General features: G+C 33.4%; 2 protein-coding genes across 3 annotated transcripts; one reads left to right on the forward strand and one right to left on the reverse strand.

Annotated features, from left to right (window-relative positions):
- Positions 1-36: 36 nt before the first annotated feature.
- LOC112735605 (uncharacterized) lies at positions 37-2,163 on the reverse strand. Its single transcript, XM_029291286.1, has 4 exons — positions 1,791-2,163; positions 1,525-1,706; positions 706-1,413; positions 37-180 (listed from the first exon to the last, which is right to left on the reverse strand). The coding sequence occupies exons 1-4, from the start codon at positions 2,161-2,163 to the stop codon at positions 37-39; spliced, it is 1,407 nt and encodes a 468-aa protein (XP_029147119.1).
- An 8,675-nt stretch (positions 2,164-10,838) lies between these two features.
- LOC112734338 (protein terminal ear1) lies at positions 10,839-13,105 on the forward strand. 2 transcript variants are annotated; one of them, XM_025783600.2, is made up of 5 exons: positions 10,839-11,508; positions 11,789-12,209; positions 12,287-12,412; positions 12,497-12,641; positions 12,734-13,105. In XM_025783600.2, exons 1-5 carry the CDS (start codon positions 10,992-10,994, stop codon positions 12,935-12,937), a joined length of 1,413 nt encoding a protein of 470 aa, XP_025639385.1. In that variant the 5' UTR covers positions 10,839-10,991; the 3' UTR covers positions 12,938-13,105. The 2 variants fall into 2 exon arrangements, with proteins under 2 accessions (XP_025639385.1, XP_025639386.1); XM_025783601.3 differs by having other exon boundaries at positions 12,500-12,641.
- Positions 13,106-16,999: the final 3,894 nt, after the last annotated feature.

Here is a 16,999-nt window from a genome sequence, read left to right on the forward strand (position 1 = left end):
CAAAAGCATACATAAAAGTGTTTGGAGTGGATAAAATTACACCCCAAAATTCGTAAATATCAAAGAATTAGTAATAAGTAGTGTTCCTTGCGAGATAAAGCTTCCGAAGTATGATCGGCTACAAGTTCCGTCAAGGGCTCGGAAGTATTCTCCTCGGAACTGAAGATCTCGACGTGGGACCTGTAAAAAGGACTCCGACGCTCAAGTTAGTGCTCGGAAATATAAACCTCAACAAGCAAAAGTAAAAGTAAGGAATTTGTAGGGTTTGGTGCTATGGAGTTGTTTTTCCTAGTAGCTTATGATAACTGTTTTCTGCTTGTCCCAGACGAGGTTTGCTCGTCTGTTTAAATAGACCGCAAAGTAGAGGAATGTAGACGTTTGAGTAGTGTTCGGCTTTTTAGGGTTTGTTACCGGGAATCAATGTATGAGTTTGGTTAAGTGCGAGATTCTTGGCACTTGTGGCGTGTTTGACCTGTTCTCGGTTGTGAGATTGTTAGCCGAGGATATCGGTAAGGTACACAGTCCCCAAGCTCGGCATGGGGAACATGTTGAGCTTTCTATATCCTCGACTTGTGAAATTAGATTGTTTGGGTGGATTTAGTGCCTGGGTAGCCCCCAAGCTTAACGTGTTTCTCTGGCTGGGCTTGCGTGGTATGGGCTTTGGATGTTGGGCTTCATTTTTTTGAAAGTGAAATAGAAAAGTACGTCTGCGCTACTGCTGGGGTCGAGTAAGACTTTCTTCACGAGGAGATCCCCTGCTTGGACTGAGATTACCACCGGATCGTCTAGGTTATCCGACCTTGCTTGGTAGTCGGATTGTTCGAAAGATATGTTCGGTGTTCGTGGTTTGTGGGCCGTCGCCTCGTTTGTTTGTTGCATTGTTAGCATTTCTCGGATTCGGCGTTTGCGTGTCGAGTTGGTTTGACCACCGCTTGCAAATTCTCCTGAGATGCAATTTATAACTCCTCTTGGCGGCGGAGGTTGCGTTCTGAGCTTGTCTGGTGTGTTTGGTGTTCGCTCTTGGCGTCGGTCATTGTGACCTTCTGAAGTTGGTCGGGCTTTGCTTATGTATTTGTCCAGGTGTCCTTGTCTCGCTAGTCTTTCCAGGAGGTCCTTGGCAATGATGCATTCGTCGGTTGTATGCCCGAACTTCTGGTGAAAGGCATAGTGCTTCGATTTGTCGACGAACCTCTGGTCTTGATATGAGTCGGCCCTGCTTGGTGGCTTGATGAGCTTGTTATGTAGTATTTCTTTCAGGATGTCCTCCCTTCTTGTGTTAAATCTCGTGTATGAGTCAAATTTTGGGGTTAACTTGAAAGGCCTCTTGGAGTCCCTTGTTTGAGATTTGTCCTCCTCTTTTCGGGGCAGTTGTTTCTCATTCCTCCGAGTTTCACGCAGCTTCTCAATTTCGATCTGCCATGTTGCTTTGTCTCGGAATTCTTCCAACGTCTTTGGCTTCGCGATGGCTATGGCCTCCTAGAACTTTCCTGGTCGGAGGCCGCTCTTCAGGGCGTGGGGCTGTACTTCAGGATTGAGGTCAGGGATTTCCATGGCGGCTGTTGTGAAGCGTGTCATGTAATCTTTCAGGCTTTCATATTGTCCTTGTCTGATCGTGCTAAGGTAGTCTGAGTCCCTTACATAGATCTTTGAGGCTGCAAATTGATTGATGAATAGCTTAGAGAAGTCGTCAAAGCTGGTAATTGACCCTACAGGTAAATTAGAGAATCATAATAATGTGGCACCATCTAAAAAAGTGGGAAAAGATCGGCACAGAATGGGATCGGAGTCACTGTTCAGGAATATCATAGATTCAAATTTCGTGACATGAACTTTGGGATCTTCGATCCCTTTGTACGGTGCCAGAGTCATAGGGAGTGTGAAATTTTGAGGCATTTTAAAACTCATAATTTCTTCAAAAAAAGGGTTAGCTCGTCGTCTCCCTGTTTTCGGGGGTGTTTTTCCTACTTTTGCATTGGATTCCGACTGATGCTCTTCGTGCTGTTCAGTATTTGCTTCTTTGTTGACATTCTTCCTTTCACCACCATTTTGTAGTGTAGCTAATAGTTCGGCCATGCGCTGATTCTCTGCGAACAAAACGGCGTTGGCCGCCATAAGATCAGCATTGGTCCGAGAATGTGGTTGGGTATCCGACAGATCCGTCATGCTTCGATTTCTGAAAAGAAAAGCAGAGCACGAGGTGTGTGAAACAGTGTTATTACTGGGAAGGGAAATAAAAAAGGGGGTTAATTAAATCCGGCCCACGGTGGGCGCCAAATGTTCCTTGCGAGATAAAGCTTCTGAAGTGTGATCGGCTACAAGCTCCGTCAGGGGCTCGGAAGTATTCTCCTCGGAACTGAAGATCTCGGCGTGGGACCTGCAAAAAGGACTCTGACGCTCAAGTTAGTGCTCGGTAATATAAACCTCAACAAGCAAAAGTAAAAGTAAGGAATTTGTAGGGTTTGGTGCTATGGAGTTGTTTTTCCTAGTAGCTTATGATCACTGTTTTCTGCTTGCCCCAGACGAAGTTTGCTCGTCTATTTAAATAGACCGCGTAGTAGAGGAATGTGGACATTTGAGTAGTGTTCGGCTTTTTAGGGTATGTTACCGGGAATCAATGTATGAGTTTGGTTAAGTGCGAGATTCTTGGCACTTGTGGCGTGTTTGACCTGTTCTCGGTTGTGAGATTGTTAGCCGAGGATATCGGTAAGGTACAAGTAGTATAAAGAAGGGATAAGTATTTTTTTGGTCCCTAACGTTGAGGGTCAGAATCGAAACTGTCTCTGGTGTAATTTTTGATTTAAAATCGTCCTTAATGTTGTAGTTTATTTTAAAATCGTCCTTTCTAATAATTTTTTTTCTAAATGACAAAAATACCCTTTCGTCTTGTTCTTTTTCTTCTTCCAGGAGAACCTTTCTTCTTGTTCTTCTTCTTCCAGAGGAACAAATTCTTCTTCCATTAACAAATTAAAAATACAGATTCAACAAAAAAAACACACAACTCAAAATCAGAAATTCAAGAAATTCAAAAACAAATCAACAATAAATCCAAAATAAAAAAAAGCAACAGCACAACAATGATGAACCAATCCATCATTCAAATTCAGATTCAACAAATCAACAATGATAAAATTAGAAAATAACAAATTAAAATCAGATTAAAAGTAGAAACAGAAGCAGACCCAGAAGATGTAAAAGCAGAAGCACTCATGCAGAAGCAGAAATTAAAGTAGAAGACAAAGCAAAAGATGCAGAAGCAGAATATCCAGAAGCAGAAGCACTCAAGCAGACCCAGAAGAAGCAGAAGACGAAGCAAAAATAGAGATCAAAGCAAGAAGCAGAAGCGGCGAGGTGGCAAGGAGCAGCGTCGGCGGGGTCTCCCTCCCGGTGATGACGTGACAGCGGTGGCGAACCCTCAGTCACAGAAGAAGAAGCAGAAGCTCAGGCAAAAGCAGAAGTTCAAGCAGAAGTAGAAGAAGAAGAGGCAGAAGAAGAAGCAGCGCCGGCGGGATCCTCCTTCCCGATGACGACGCGACAGCGGCGGCCAACCCTCAGTCACAGAAGAAGCAGAAGTTCAAGCAGAAGCAGATCCTTCCTCTTCTCTTCTCCCCCGTCGTAGCGCAGCCCCTCTCCTTTCTTGTTTCTTTCAGCGACGGCAGCTCCAAGCTTCGCCGGCGCCGTCCCCCTCCCCCTTCCCCTTCCCCTCTTCTTTTCCCCTTTCCCCTCTCCCTCTCCCTCTCCTCCCCCCTTCGCGTTTCCTTCCCCCCCCAAAACGCGTTTCCAATTCCCTTCCCCCCCCCCCAAAACGCCTTCTTTTCTTTTTTTTTATTTTCTATTTTTTTAATTAAAGTAGGAGTAAGGGTATTTTAGGAATAAAATTAAAAATTTTATTAAAAAGAACGATTTAAATATGAAAAAAAATATTAAGGATGATTATAAATCAAGAATTACATTCGGGACGGGTTCGATTATGACCCTCAACGTTAGGGACCAAAACAATACTTATCCCTATAAAGAATTAGTCGAATAATGAAGAAAATAAAGACAAGTAAAGAGTATATGGTTGTGTTTTGTTTTGATTTCCGAACAAAACAATCCATCAAAACAGGACATTGAAAATTGAAGATAAATAGTAGAGACATAAAATTTAGTATTTTTGTATTTTGTTTAATGATAATTGAATATAAGATAGAATAAATAATAAAAAAGTTTAATTTATCTTTTTTTTTTCTTCATTCATAATTTAAAAAGAAAAATAAATGATAAAAAATATTATTATGAAAATTGATAACAATAACAAAAAAAATATAAGTTGTATTTCTGTCTAATGTTTCTGTGTTTTAAAATACACTAATTTAATATGGCAAGATATAATATCTTTATCTATGTCTCATAAAAAATACGATTTTATAAACAAATGCAGCCTAAATTCAAAAAAATAAAATAAAATAATAAAACATATAATTATGAAAAATTGATAACGATAACAAAAAAAAAATATAAATTGTATTTCCGTCCGATATCTCTCTATTTTAAAATACTCTAATTTAATATCACAGAATATAATATCTCTATTTATGTCTCATTTAAAAAATATAATTTTATAAACAAATACAACCTAAGTTAAAAAACTTATTAATTTAATGTCTTCTTATTTTATATTCTATTATTTGGTTTTTACCCGAAGTTAGTCCGCTGTTTCAAATTATTAAAACAAGTCGCTTTGACGTAGATTAAATTTAAAAAATGTGGATTAAAATTGACTTTACTTCCATACATGAAACCAAAGCAGTTCAATATTTGTTGCTCTTTAGTTTTTTTTTTTTTTTTAAGGAAGAAGGTCAACACAGATATGTGGATTATAGTTCAAGCGAAAAAATTAGGTTTAATTATTTTATTAGTCCTTATAATTTCACTAAATTTTTTAATTAGGTTATTAATTGTGAATACCTTTAATTTACGAATAAATATTCAGTTAACTCTAACATTTTTTATAATAAAAAAGACCTAATTAAAAATATGAATCTAACTGAAAAAAAAAATCTAATTATAAATTTAGTAAAATTATATAACCAACAAAATAATAAAACCAAAAAATTAAAACAAGCTATATCCAACAAATACAAACACTATTTTAGCAAACACAAAGGTATATCTCCACATCAACACCACACTCTCATAAAGGTTTTCAAATTTCCAACTCTACTGTCGGCATTCAAGGAGCTGGTCCTTTGCCACTCTTCGCAGCTCACAAGGATTATTTGTGGACTACTTAGATAAATAATACACAAAATACCCAGAATACACCCACATTATTTTTAATTTCAAGAATACAGAGTTTATTATTGGTCCATTATTTCGTCTCCAAAAACACCTCTATTTTTAGTAAATCTCTAACTAGCATCTTAATGTACGGGGGACGAAAATAAGTTGGATGGCAGAGTATTGCAATATTGATCCAATTAATATTTTTAATGCTTTACTAATTTAAGAACACGATGATAGTTTAGGGTTAAACTATTACCGAGTTGGTATATTAATATTATGCACTAATTTTAGCGAAAATGTAAATTCGGAAGGGAAAAAAACTTCAGCTAAGGGTTTAATTTAATTGATAATTTTAAAATACACAATGTAATTTTCAGTTGTCTAAAATAAAAATAACTTATACTTCCTAAAGAAAGGAAAACTAAAATTGATCCTGGTGGTGGTGCTTGCTAACAAAATATTATGCCATTAACTAGTCAAATATGTATGCAACCAGCAAGAATCAATTTCATGTCCTTATACAAAAATAATAAACATATCTAATGTTAAGTAATTATGTAAAATATATCACATTTAGTTATTGTTTCAGGGGTAGTGGCTCTGGGGTATGGATATGGAAGAATCCAATAATATGATGAAAATCAGTCAAAATAAAGCATAAGGTAAAACATTGAAAAAGAGAGTGGAAGAGAGCTCAACGCAACATTACAGAAGCTAAGGAATGGTTGGGCAAATTTAAGGACAATGGAAATACGTGGAGAAGAGACAACATCATGCAAAGCATCAAACACTATCGGAATCAAAATATTTTTGGTAAAAGATTGTGGAGACTGGAGACTCAGGCTAGGACAATAACTTGGGAATTCTCGTGGACGTGTGGAGCTGCTCGACCACGACCATTGATTATTAATTATTAATTCTCTCGGATATGAATTTAAAGCCAATAACTATGTCTTCAGGATCGAGGCTTCTTTGTAACAACAGCATAAATGATATCAGGTTTGGCTAATACAGGATATATGTTAATCTTATTATTAATAAAAGAATTTTTTTTTTTTTTTAAATTTGACATATTTTCATAAAAGATTTCAATTAATAATCTTAAGCTATATATTAACTAAATATATGATAAGAAAAAATTTTAAGAATTAATAAAATTTATTTTTTTTATCAGTATTTTTAGTCATTAATCTAATATTTGTTAGTCTAATAATCTAATAATATATATAGTTTACATTTTTAAATATTACTAATTAACTATTGATAAAAAATAATAAATTTTGTTAGTGTTTTAATATTTTTTATATAAAAATATAAGCGCAATAATTAAAGCTTATTAACCCTACATAAATAATCATTTTGTATGGCCAAATTAAATCAACAAGCGGTAGTCAAGTAGAAGTACATGTAGTCAATGGGTAAAAAAAACCAAGAAGAACACTTGTGTCGGTCGGAGACTATAAGTGAAGAGGAAACAGACTCTTGCAGGGAATCCAAACATATAAGTTCCACTGTTTAAGCGACCCCTAAAATTAAAGATAGAGACAGTAACCAAATACATACATTGTCTTACATTTGATGCCATGCCATGCCATGCCATACCATATAAAGCATGGTGATAACAAAAGAAGCTATCATTAGACTAAGATCGGATTAGGGCCCAGCAAAGTAAGGGCAGATCCTAAAGGAGCGAAGGGGTTCACAAATTCATGGAAATTATATTTGTACGAGACACTGTGCAAGAGCAACACAGCAACATCTCAATTATTATGGTTCTGCTTCCACCTTATGTGTGTGTACGACTAGCATTAATTGCAATCAATTCTCATTCTTCACGAGCCACGTGTACGGATTACAGTCAATGCAACACCACAAAAAAGACATGCCAGTCCAGGTTCCAAGGTCCAACAGCCAGCCGGCCAAGCCACTATATAGTGTTCATAAATAATGTTTGCGCCCCAAATCTTCAAGAGAATTACTGTGTTCGGTCACATTCAAACATATTTCACTGTATTTTTAAAAAGACGACAATAATTTATTTTTATATTTTTAACATATATAATGTTTAAAGTAAATCACTTATATAAACCAAACTAATGTCAATATTACGTAAATTACTCAAATCAAATAACGTTATATGAATGTTTCAAATCATATTTCTATATAAATTAAATTAATTTAATTCGAATTACATAACCTAGTAGTAAATCGAAATACATGGATTCGAATTACATGAAAATATTATTTTAAATATAAATTGAATTGGTTAAAATTGAATCAATGTGATTCAAATTAGTATGGAACAATATAAATCGAATCAAAAAAATAGTAGAGGTATTTTAATAAATTTAAAAAATAAAAAAATAGTATTTTATTTTATTTATATTTATTTAAAAAAATACCAGAGTTATTTAAATTTTAATTAAAGATACTTGATATTAAAAATATTTTAATAAATTTTAAAAATAATATTTTATTATATTTCTATTTATTTAAAAAAATTAGAGTATGATAAATTTAATTAAAAATATTTAATCTCAAAAGTATTTTAGTAAATTTTAAAAAATAATATAAAATAACAATATTCTATTTATATTGGTTTATATATACTAAATTTAGATATTAGTATCTTGATTGAAAATTTTAAGGGTATTTTAGATTTATACAAAATTTTCAAAGACAATAAATTTAAACCAAACAAAAATTAACACATTTTTAAGTCATGAATTTTATTTTTACAAATCATACATAGTATAATAATATCTTTAATAATATTATTACAAAAATCATATTTCTAATAATATTTATAGACATAAAAATTAATCTTCTAATCACACACACTTTCAATGATATGAATATCATATTTGCTACACATCAAAATATTATTATCATCCAAGTTCAATCAAATAGACTCAGCATCAACAAAAATTACTCTCATTAAAAGAATGTAATTATACGTGCGGAACTTTACTACTTCTTCTTCTTCTTCTTCCTCCTCCTCCTCTTCCTCCTCCTCCTCCTGCTCCTCTTCATATTTTTTATTTTTCGCATATTTTCTCCTCATCGTCATTTTTTTGTTGCTGATGTTCTTGCTGTATTTTTTCGTTTTCTCCTCTTCTCTTTCGTAATTTTGCAGCATTATGTGTTTCTTCTTTTTTTTTGTTTGATTTTTTTTTCTCTTTTTCTTGTTTTTATTCCTCTCAAAAGAGTGAAACAAGAAGAATTATAACAAAATGAAATAAGAATAAGATAAAGAAGAAGAAGAAGAAGAAGAAACAGTAAAAGATGAGGAGGAAGAGTTTTGAATTGTGCAAAACAACGAGACCAGATGCATCTTAGTTCACTCAAAAATGAACCAAAATTACATCCAGAATATGCTAAAAATTAAATTCCGAATGAAACGAAATTACTTAATGATGACGATACACAAACAAACTCATTTTAAAACAAGCACAGACCAATTGTACCTTATTTAAATCCAGAATGAACTGAAATTACTTAATGATTGCGTTCGAAAATAAGCACATAAACAAAATTGAATGATCAGAAATCCACTCAGAAATGAACCGAAATTACATTTAGAATGAACCAAAAATTAAATTCTGAATGAATCGAAATTAATTAATGATAACGATACACAAACAAACTCGTTTCAAAACAAGCACAGACCAAATGTACCTTATTTAAATCCAGAATGAACCGAAATTACTTAATGATTGTGTTAAAAAATAAGTACAAAAATAAAATTGAATCATGAACAAAACACACATCCAAATCCATCAAGTGATTTTGCAATATTATGTGTTTCCTCTTCTTTGTTTGATTTTTTCATGTTTTTATTATTGTTAAGAGGGTAAAATAAGAAGAATTATGAGAAGTAAAAACAAAAAGGAGAAGATGAACAAGACAATAAGAAGAAGAACACGATGAAAAGTTTCGAGGAGTTTTTTACTCTTATTTTTTCTTTTTTGCTTGATTTTTTTCTCTTTTTCTTGGTTTTATTCCTCTCAGTAGAGGATGTGAGAAGGGAGAGTTTTGAATTGTGCAGAACAATGAGACCAAATACACATTAACTCACTCAGAAATGAACCGAAATTACATCCAGCAGAATGAACCGAAAATTAAATTTTCAATAACTGAAATTACTTAATTATAATGATACACAAACAAACTTGTTTCAAAATAAGCACAGACTAAGTACACCTTATTTAAATCCATAATGAACCGAAATCACTTAATGATTGCATTCGAAAACAAGTATACAAATAAAATTGAATTATCAGAAATTCACTCATAAATGAACCGAAATTACATCCAAAATGAACCGAAAATTAAATTCTGAATGAACTAAAATTACTTAATAATAACGATACACAAACAAACTCGTTTTAAATCAATTTTGGATCAGACAATGTCATTGATATGACAAAGATTCGATAATAATGATAACAATAACGACGATAACGATAATGACGATGCGTATTAGAAGAAAATGCCAATGACGATAACGATGATGAAAATGAAGGAGAAGAAGAAATTCTAATGAGAAAAGGAGGAGGAGGAGGAGATCCAGAAGTGGTATTATAATGACGACGGTAATGAAAAAGAAAAATAATAAGGAGGAGGAGGAGGAGGAGAAAAAAGGAAAAAGGGGAGAAAAAAACATTAAAAAAAAACCAGATAAATTTAAAAGATTTGGTTGAATTTAATTGGTTAAATCACTTGAATGTGAAGCTTTATTGTATTAATATTGTATATTCACTTTTCATTTCTTTAGTTAACCCGCTCTCAAACCCCACAAAATGTGCTAAAGTATTTAAACTTAAAGATGTATTTTTATAAATATTTAGTTGAATTCTACTAATTATTGATTGAGTATTAGTTATGGGTTAATTATATGCAAGGAAAATAATAAACATCAATATCTTTATTGTTAAAAAGATAGACAAAATTAATTAGTATTTATTTAAGATAATATTCAATTTAATTTTAGCATTTAAATAGTTAGATTATTTATTTTAAAAGATAAAATTTCAATAAATACTATTTACAAGATTGTTTTTAGACTATTTGAATGTCAAAATAAAAATGATGTCGTTTTATAGAGTCTAAAAAAGTATTCGACTGTCTACGTCAATATTTTGTTAATGTGTTAAAAATTATTTTAGAAACTAACATGAGTCACAAGAAATTTTGAGAGTAAATAAAAATAATTAAAATTTCAGACACTAAATTAAGATTCGCATACAAATTTAAGAATCAAATTGAGTATTATTTCACCTCATTTTTAGAAATTATTAAATTAATCTTTAAATTTACAAATGATTTTTTAACTTTAATTTAGCTATGATAATACACTACTGACATAAACTGTTGATGACGACAATTTTAAGGAGTGTTAAAAATTTGAGAGAGTAAATTAGACATTAATTATCTCTAATTTAAATATAAATAAAAACAAAAAATAGTAATTATGTAACCATTTTTTCTTGTAAAAAACTCTCAAACGATGAAGTGGGTGCACTCAACACATATAGTGTATGTCTTCGACTTACACGTAGAAAGACAGAGAGAGACAAAGTGCATTTCTCGCAACTTTGGGTTGGGAAGGAAACAAAAGGCAATCACATCAAAAAAAGAAGGAAGAAGCACAAAAGACACACAAACCCATTACCATTTCTTCTCTTCCTTCTTCTGCTTAATTGCTTTTAATTTTACACTCTCTAATGGGAAACTTGGACCCCACGGCCGAGGAGTTCAGGCCCAGAAACTATACCCACGGAGCTCCGCCTCCAACTCTTCTGAGGCCACCGGCACCACCTCATTCTCAGCCGTGGTACCCTTACTTAGGTCATCAAGTTGGGGTTTGGTGTCCCACGTCATCTCCTACGAGGTCGCTGATGCTAGGCTTGGTACCCTCCGGAACGGTGGTTTCAGAAGCATGGTTGATGAGGGAGCTTGGAGCGTTCGGGGACGTGAGAGGGGTTCGGATGGAAGGGGTTGGTGAGGGAATGGTGATTGCCATGGTTGACTTCTATGACCTCCGACACGCGGAGGCTGCGTTCACCGCCATTCTGGGCCACCACATGAACATGCATGACTACGCCATGGCGGGTGGTGTGTTGTGGGCACAGTACATGGTACCCTCATGGGATGATGGGGATAACCAAGGGACGCTGCTGATTTTTAATTTGGATTTACATATGGACGCTATCGCTGTCACTAGTATCTTCCAGCCTTTTGGTATTTTCATTATTTTTCTTCTTTTTAGTTCCGACTTAATTATCAATTTATGAAGCCAAAGGCCATGTTTGTGATGTCTTTTAAGTGGACCGGAGAGGTTGTCGATCTACCATTAATTAGCACGCATATATGATATGATATGGTATGACATGTAACATGTTACATACATACATACATACATATGATAGTGACGTGTCTCTATCCAAAATCTTTATGACTACACTTTTAACTTTTGATGTGTTTGACTCTGATTTATGTTTATGTTATTATTTTGAATAAGGTGCTGTAAAGGAGGTGAGGCATACCCCACTGAAAAAGAACCAAAGATTCGTGGAGTTCTTTGACATAAGAGACGCAGCAAGGGCTTTGAAGCACATGAATGGCAACCACATTCATGGGAAACCCCTCATTATTGAATTCGGACGGCCAGGAGGAGGACAGTACCGGAAATCAGGTGTTGTTACCAAGGGTTGTTGTTATGATGATAAAGATAATCCTAGTGGGGGCGAAGAAGAGAGAAACAACCGGTGTGATGATGAGTCCATTGTAGGAGACACGAAGCAGCCAAGTAGGCGTCATAGGAAGGGAAAGCATGCAAAGAAGCAGCATCATCTTGATGAAACTCGCCGCTTCTTAATCTCTGCACATGATGGAGACTCTAGAACAACCGTCATGATTAAGAACATACCCAATAAGTACAGGTAAATTTAATTTTATTCAACTTGAGTGGAGGAGAGGAGGGTTAGTTGTTGAGATTGCTTGTTGGATTATTATGCAGCCAGAAGCTACTGTTGAGCATGTTGGATAACCACTGTAATCATTGCAATGAGAAGATTCGGGAAGGCGGCCGTGACCACCAGCCCTTGTCCTCCTATGACTTCCTCTACCTTCCAATTGATTTCAAGTATATATTTATTCGTTCACTTAATTTTCAGTACTCTTTAATTTGTTTGTGTGGAGAATTTGATGGTGATGAATTGGAATGAAGCAGGAACAAGTGCAATGTGGGATACGGGTTTGTAAACATGACGTCTCCGGAGGCAACAATGAGACTCTACAAGGCCTTCCATGGCCAACCTTGGCAAGTTTTCAATTCAAGAAAAATTTGTGAGGTTACCTACGCCAGGGTCCAGGTATTATTATTATGAACTAGAATTTGCCTGCATTCATTGATTATTATTAGAATAGAATATGATTTATTTATTAGCTTAGCCTATGCATAAAGGGATTGGAAGCATTGAAGGAGCATTTCAAGAAGTCCAAGTTGGGATACGAGATGGAGAATTGCCTGCCAGTAATGTTTTCACCTCCTCGAGATGGGAGGCAGCTGACACAGCCACTTGCAATAGTTGCTCATGCTCATCACCAATCACTCATTGTTAGTAGTAGTACCCAAAGTGACGGCGTTGAAGGTCAATCATCATCATAACGCTGACATATATACTCACTCAAACTACTGTATAATGGATTCCATTTTGTGTCAATATCTGTATTTAGTTCCCCCCGTCCAATCCTACCTCTTTTTTTGTTTCTCTCTTTCATTTACCTGCTACCTTTCTTTGTAACTTGCTGAATTTCTAGTTTTACTCCATGTCTACTTACTCTTATTAGGAGACCTAGATAATATTACAGTGATTATATAATGGAGAATTTCCAAGTTAGTATTTTTGGCGATATTTAAAAAAAAAAAAAAAAACTCTAGAAGAAAAATAAATAACATATTAATAAGTTATCTTTAGCTTTTATGTAGGGTTTGGGATCAATGAATATAAGAAAAATATTAGCTAATATTTAGGAGGTTCTATTTAGGTAACATACACTTATTATTAAAGAGGAAAGTAGTAGGAGTACCTTCCTAACTTATTGTTATTCATTACCATTGATAAATCTGAGAGCCAACTGTTCCTATAATAAATAAATGATGGGATTAATAGAGTGAATGATACCTAAAGCAGTGGCATTAGCATTAGCTCCAGGTGCAGGAATAAAATAGAAAAGAGAAGCAGTGAAAGACAAGACAAGATGGTTGATTGGGAGTGACATAATTGATAATAGAGCATGGTGCACTTATGGTATGGACAAACAAGGTCATCTCCTGGTTGGACACTCACACCCCCATACCATGTTACTATCTCGCATTTAGAACAAACAGTGGCTAAGCTAGTTTCCATTTACTACTACTACCATTGCTTTGCATTGGAAACACAATTTTTGTACCCAAGTTTCTGTCTTTAGAATAACTACTGTGCGCACAACAATGAGCCATCTGAAAACCAAACACACGCCCATAACTTACTGAATTATGTTGAAATGTTGTTTGATTTAATTGTGCTCTCTAATATGTTCCATCCTCAGCCAACCAAGTGCATTGACTGCTACCCCTGACCCATTTCTAAGGGAGTACAATACAAAATTGTTTATGGAATGTTATCAAGCAGTAAGGGTAGGATTTTCGTAAGCGTCCGGTAGGGTGGAGTCAAACTTAACTAACAAGAGAAAGTTATTAATTAATAATTTAATATATTTTTTAATATAAAAATAAAGTTTATTTTAAATTATTAAATTATATAATAATATTATATTTTTTTACTAATTTACAGATAAAATAAAATAGAATTAAAATTAAAGTTAAAATATTTTCAAATTTAGAATGAAATAAAATAAAATTTATATAAAAATCTCAATTTACTAAAATTAGTTATCTTATCCATTGAAGAATTTTTTTTTTCCCTCAGGTGAGGAACAGACGTGGCACAAGATAAACTTGACACATGTTCGGACAATTATTGCTACGTTCTCCCGCTCTTTCTAGTTTCTGTGCTTATGCCACGCGGTTTCTCTTCTTTTTAGATGGTTAATTAATGATAATAAATTAATAATATGTTTTAGTTGACATTTAATTATATTTTTTAAAAATACCATTTAATGGATTTTTTTATTGATCTGAATTATTGGGCTAACATTCTTGAAGGTTGTTGGGCCCTTTTGTGGGTGGAGCAAGGCAATACATTTGGACCTAATAATAATAATAATATCAAAAGTGTAGGTGCTTTTTTAGTGTTTTTGTTTTTGATATTAGAGTAGCAATGGTGTTTTTTCAAAATGTGTGTTAATGGGATGTTATTCTCAAATATATGTGGAACCATTTAATTAGATAAACATAAATCCGACCGTTTAATTTGTGAGAAGTACAAAAATCGGATCGTCCGATTTGTGAGGATACAAAAATCGGACTGAAGGATTTGTGAAATCGGATCGAGGGATTTGTGAAAGAACAGAAATCGGACCGAGGAATTTCTGTTAAAAAAATTAAAAAATTTGAAATATAGAAATCAAACCCTCCGATTTGTGTATCTTCTACACTTTTAAAAATACAAAAAATTATAATATTAAAGTATATCACCACTTTTACTTCCATATAAAAAAAAAGCCGATTTTTTAAATGTATTGTGAGTTTTTGTTCAATTTCTTTGTCGAGAATACTCCAATATGAATGTGAACGAGAAACCATTATAATATTCTAATGTCTTTTAATTTATAGGAAAATATTTTTAAAAAATTGGGTAAAATAATTATAATACTTTATTTCCCCAAAAAAAATGTATAATAAAGCGATTCAGTTAAAAAGCTTAAAAGTTAATAATTGAAAAAAAGTTTATTAAAAACTATTTTATAGACTTAATATCATAACATGTTTAAAAAAATAATCACTCAACAATTTTGATATTGAGTAATATGAATGATAATATTAATGATAAGAAACAATAAAAAATGATTTTTTTTTTTTACCGATTCTTACCGATTTTCATTTTAAATGGTTATAGCACTAGATTGGACCGATTAAATTTCGGTTTATCAATTTTTCAATTGAATCGAACGATCCAGTTCTTACAATTATGTTCCCAACAGTGTCAAGCTCAACTTGAGCCATATATATTTCTCATCAGTACACTTATGAAGGTGTGAGCTTATATTTGGTTTTGAGTTGTCATCACTGTCATCGTCATCGTCATTATTACTGTCGTTGTCTTTTTTTGTTATTATTTATGTTGTTGTTTAATTATTTTTTTATTATTCTATTTTATTATCATTATCATTATCATTCTTCTCCTCGTCTTCATCTTTTTCTCCTATAAATATTAAGATAACTAGAATACAAAAATTTTAATATACAATACAAAAATTTTTAAAAGACCACATGCTCAAAACATTGACACTCAACTAATAAAATATACACAACACATAAATTTTAGTATACAACATAAAATCTTGATACATAACACAAAAATTTTGATGTGCAACATAAGAGAGTTTAAGACCTGGCCTAGACTCGAGGCATATTTTGTCGGGTTTGGGTATGCCATTTCTATCTGGTGTTATTTTTAAGGTTAGTTTAGGTTATGCTTTGGACTACTCGACCTAGCCTGAAGTTGCTTTTTATAATAAAAATATATATATTTAGAGTGAAATTAATAATGCCATACTATACTTTTATACTTTAATATTTTTTATATTATCCAGTATTATTTTTGTTTTAAAAATAATTTATTTTAAAAAAAGTCTAGGAGCCAGCAATTTTATTGAATTTTGGCCAGCATGTAACCAGTAGAGAAAGGTGAGTCATTAGATGAAATCTCACACCAATCTCACACCATTAAATCATCATTGATAGCTATTTGATGGGTACCAATCACAAAAGTTGCTGGTCCCCTAGCATTGCTCTTTATTTTGATATAAATATAATATAATATTTGTTAGATTTAATTTTTAAAAGTAAAATTTTATTACTTTAATATATAAAATTTACAAATTTGTAAATTCTAATTTCACATCGGGTTGATCCGATTTATTTTGGGTCACTTTTGGGTCATGTCAAAATAGATTCGGTGACTTTTTAGAGCCATGTTTGGGTCTAGGGCTGGCAATGGGTAGGGTAGGATAGGGTTTGGACCCTACTCTAACTCTATCCGCGACTTGAAAATTTTATTAAAACTCTACCCTACCCTACCCGCGGGTTGAGAATTTTTCAACCCTAACCCTACCCACACCCTAAAATTCTAAACCCTACCCTACCCTACCCGCAGAGATATCAAAATTTTTTAAAGTAAATATAAAATTCAATCATTTCGAATTTTATAATATTAATAACATAAAAATAAAAAATTAATGCTCTAAATTACTAAAATAACTAACTAGTTTTAGTGGTTGTTCACTTATTGTAAGTCATTACATAAGAGACGTTGTAGGTTCAACTCTCACTTCCTTCACTATATACCTAATTTTTATAAAATATGCGTTATATATGAGTTATATCTGAGGTGCGAGTCCCGTACCCTACCCTACCCGCAGGCATACCCGGACCATATCCTACCCTACCCATAACGGATCGGATAGCCTGCCCTACCCGAACGGGTTGGACCGGATTGGATACCCGCGAATAGGGTATGAATTGCCAGCCCTATTCGGGTCTACTTAAATCCGACCCGGTCCA

The sequence above is a fragment of the Arachis hypogaea genome, chromosome 3 (assembly GCF_003086295.3).
Source record: "Arachis hypogaea cultivar Tifrunner chromosome 3, arahy.Tifrunner.gnm2.J5K5, whole genome shotgun sequence".
NCBI lineage: Eukaryota > Viridiplantae > Streptophyta > Magnoliopsida > Fabales > Fabaceae > Arachis > Arachis hypogaea.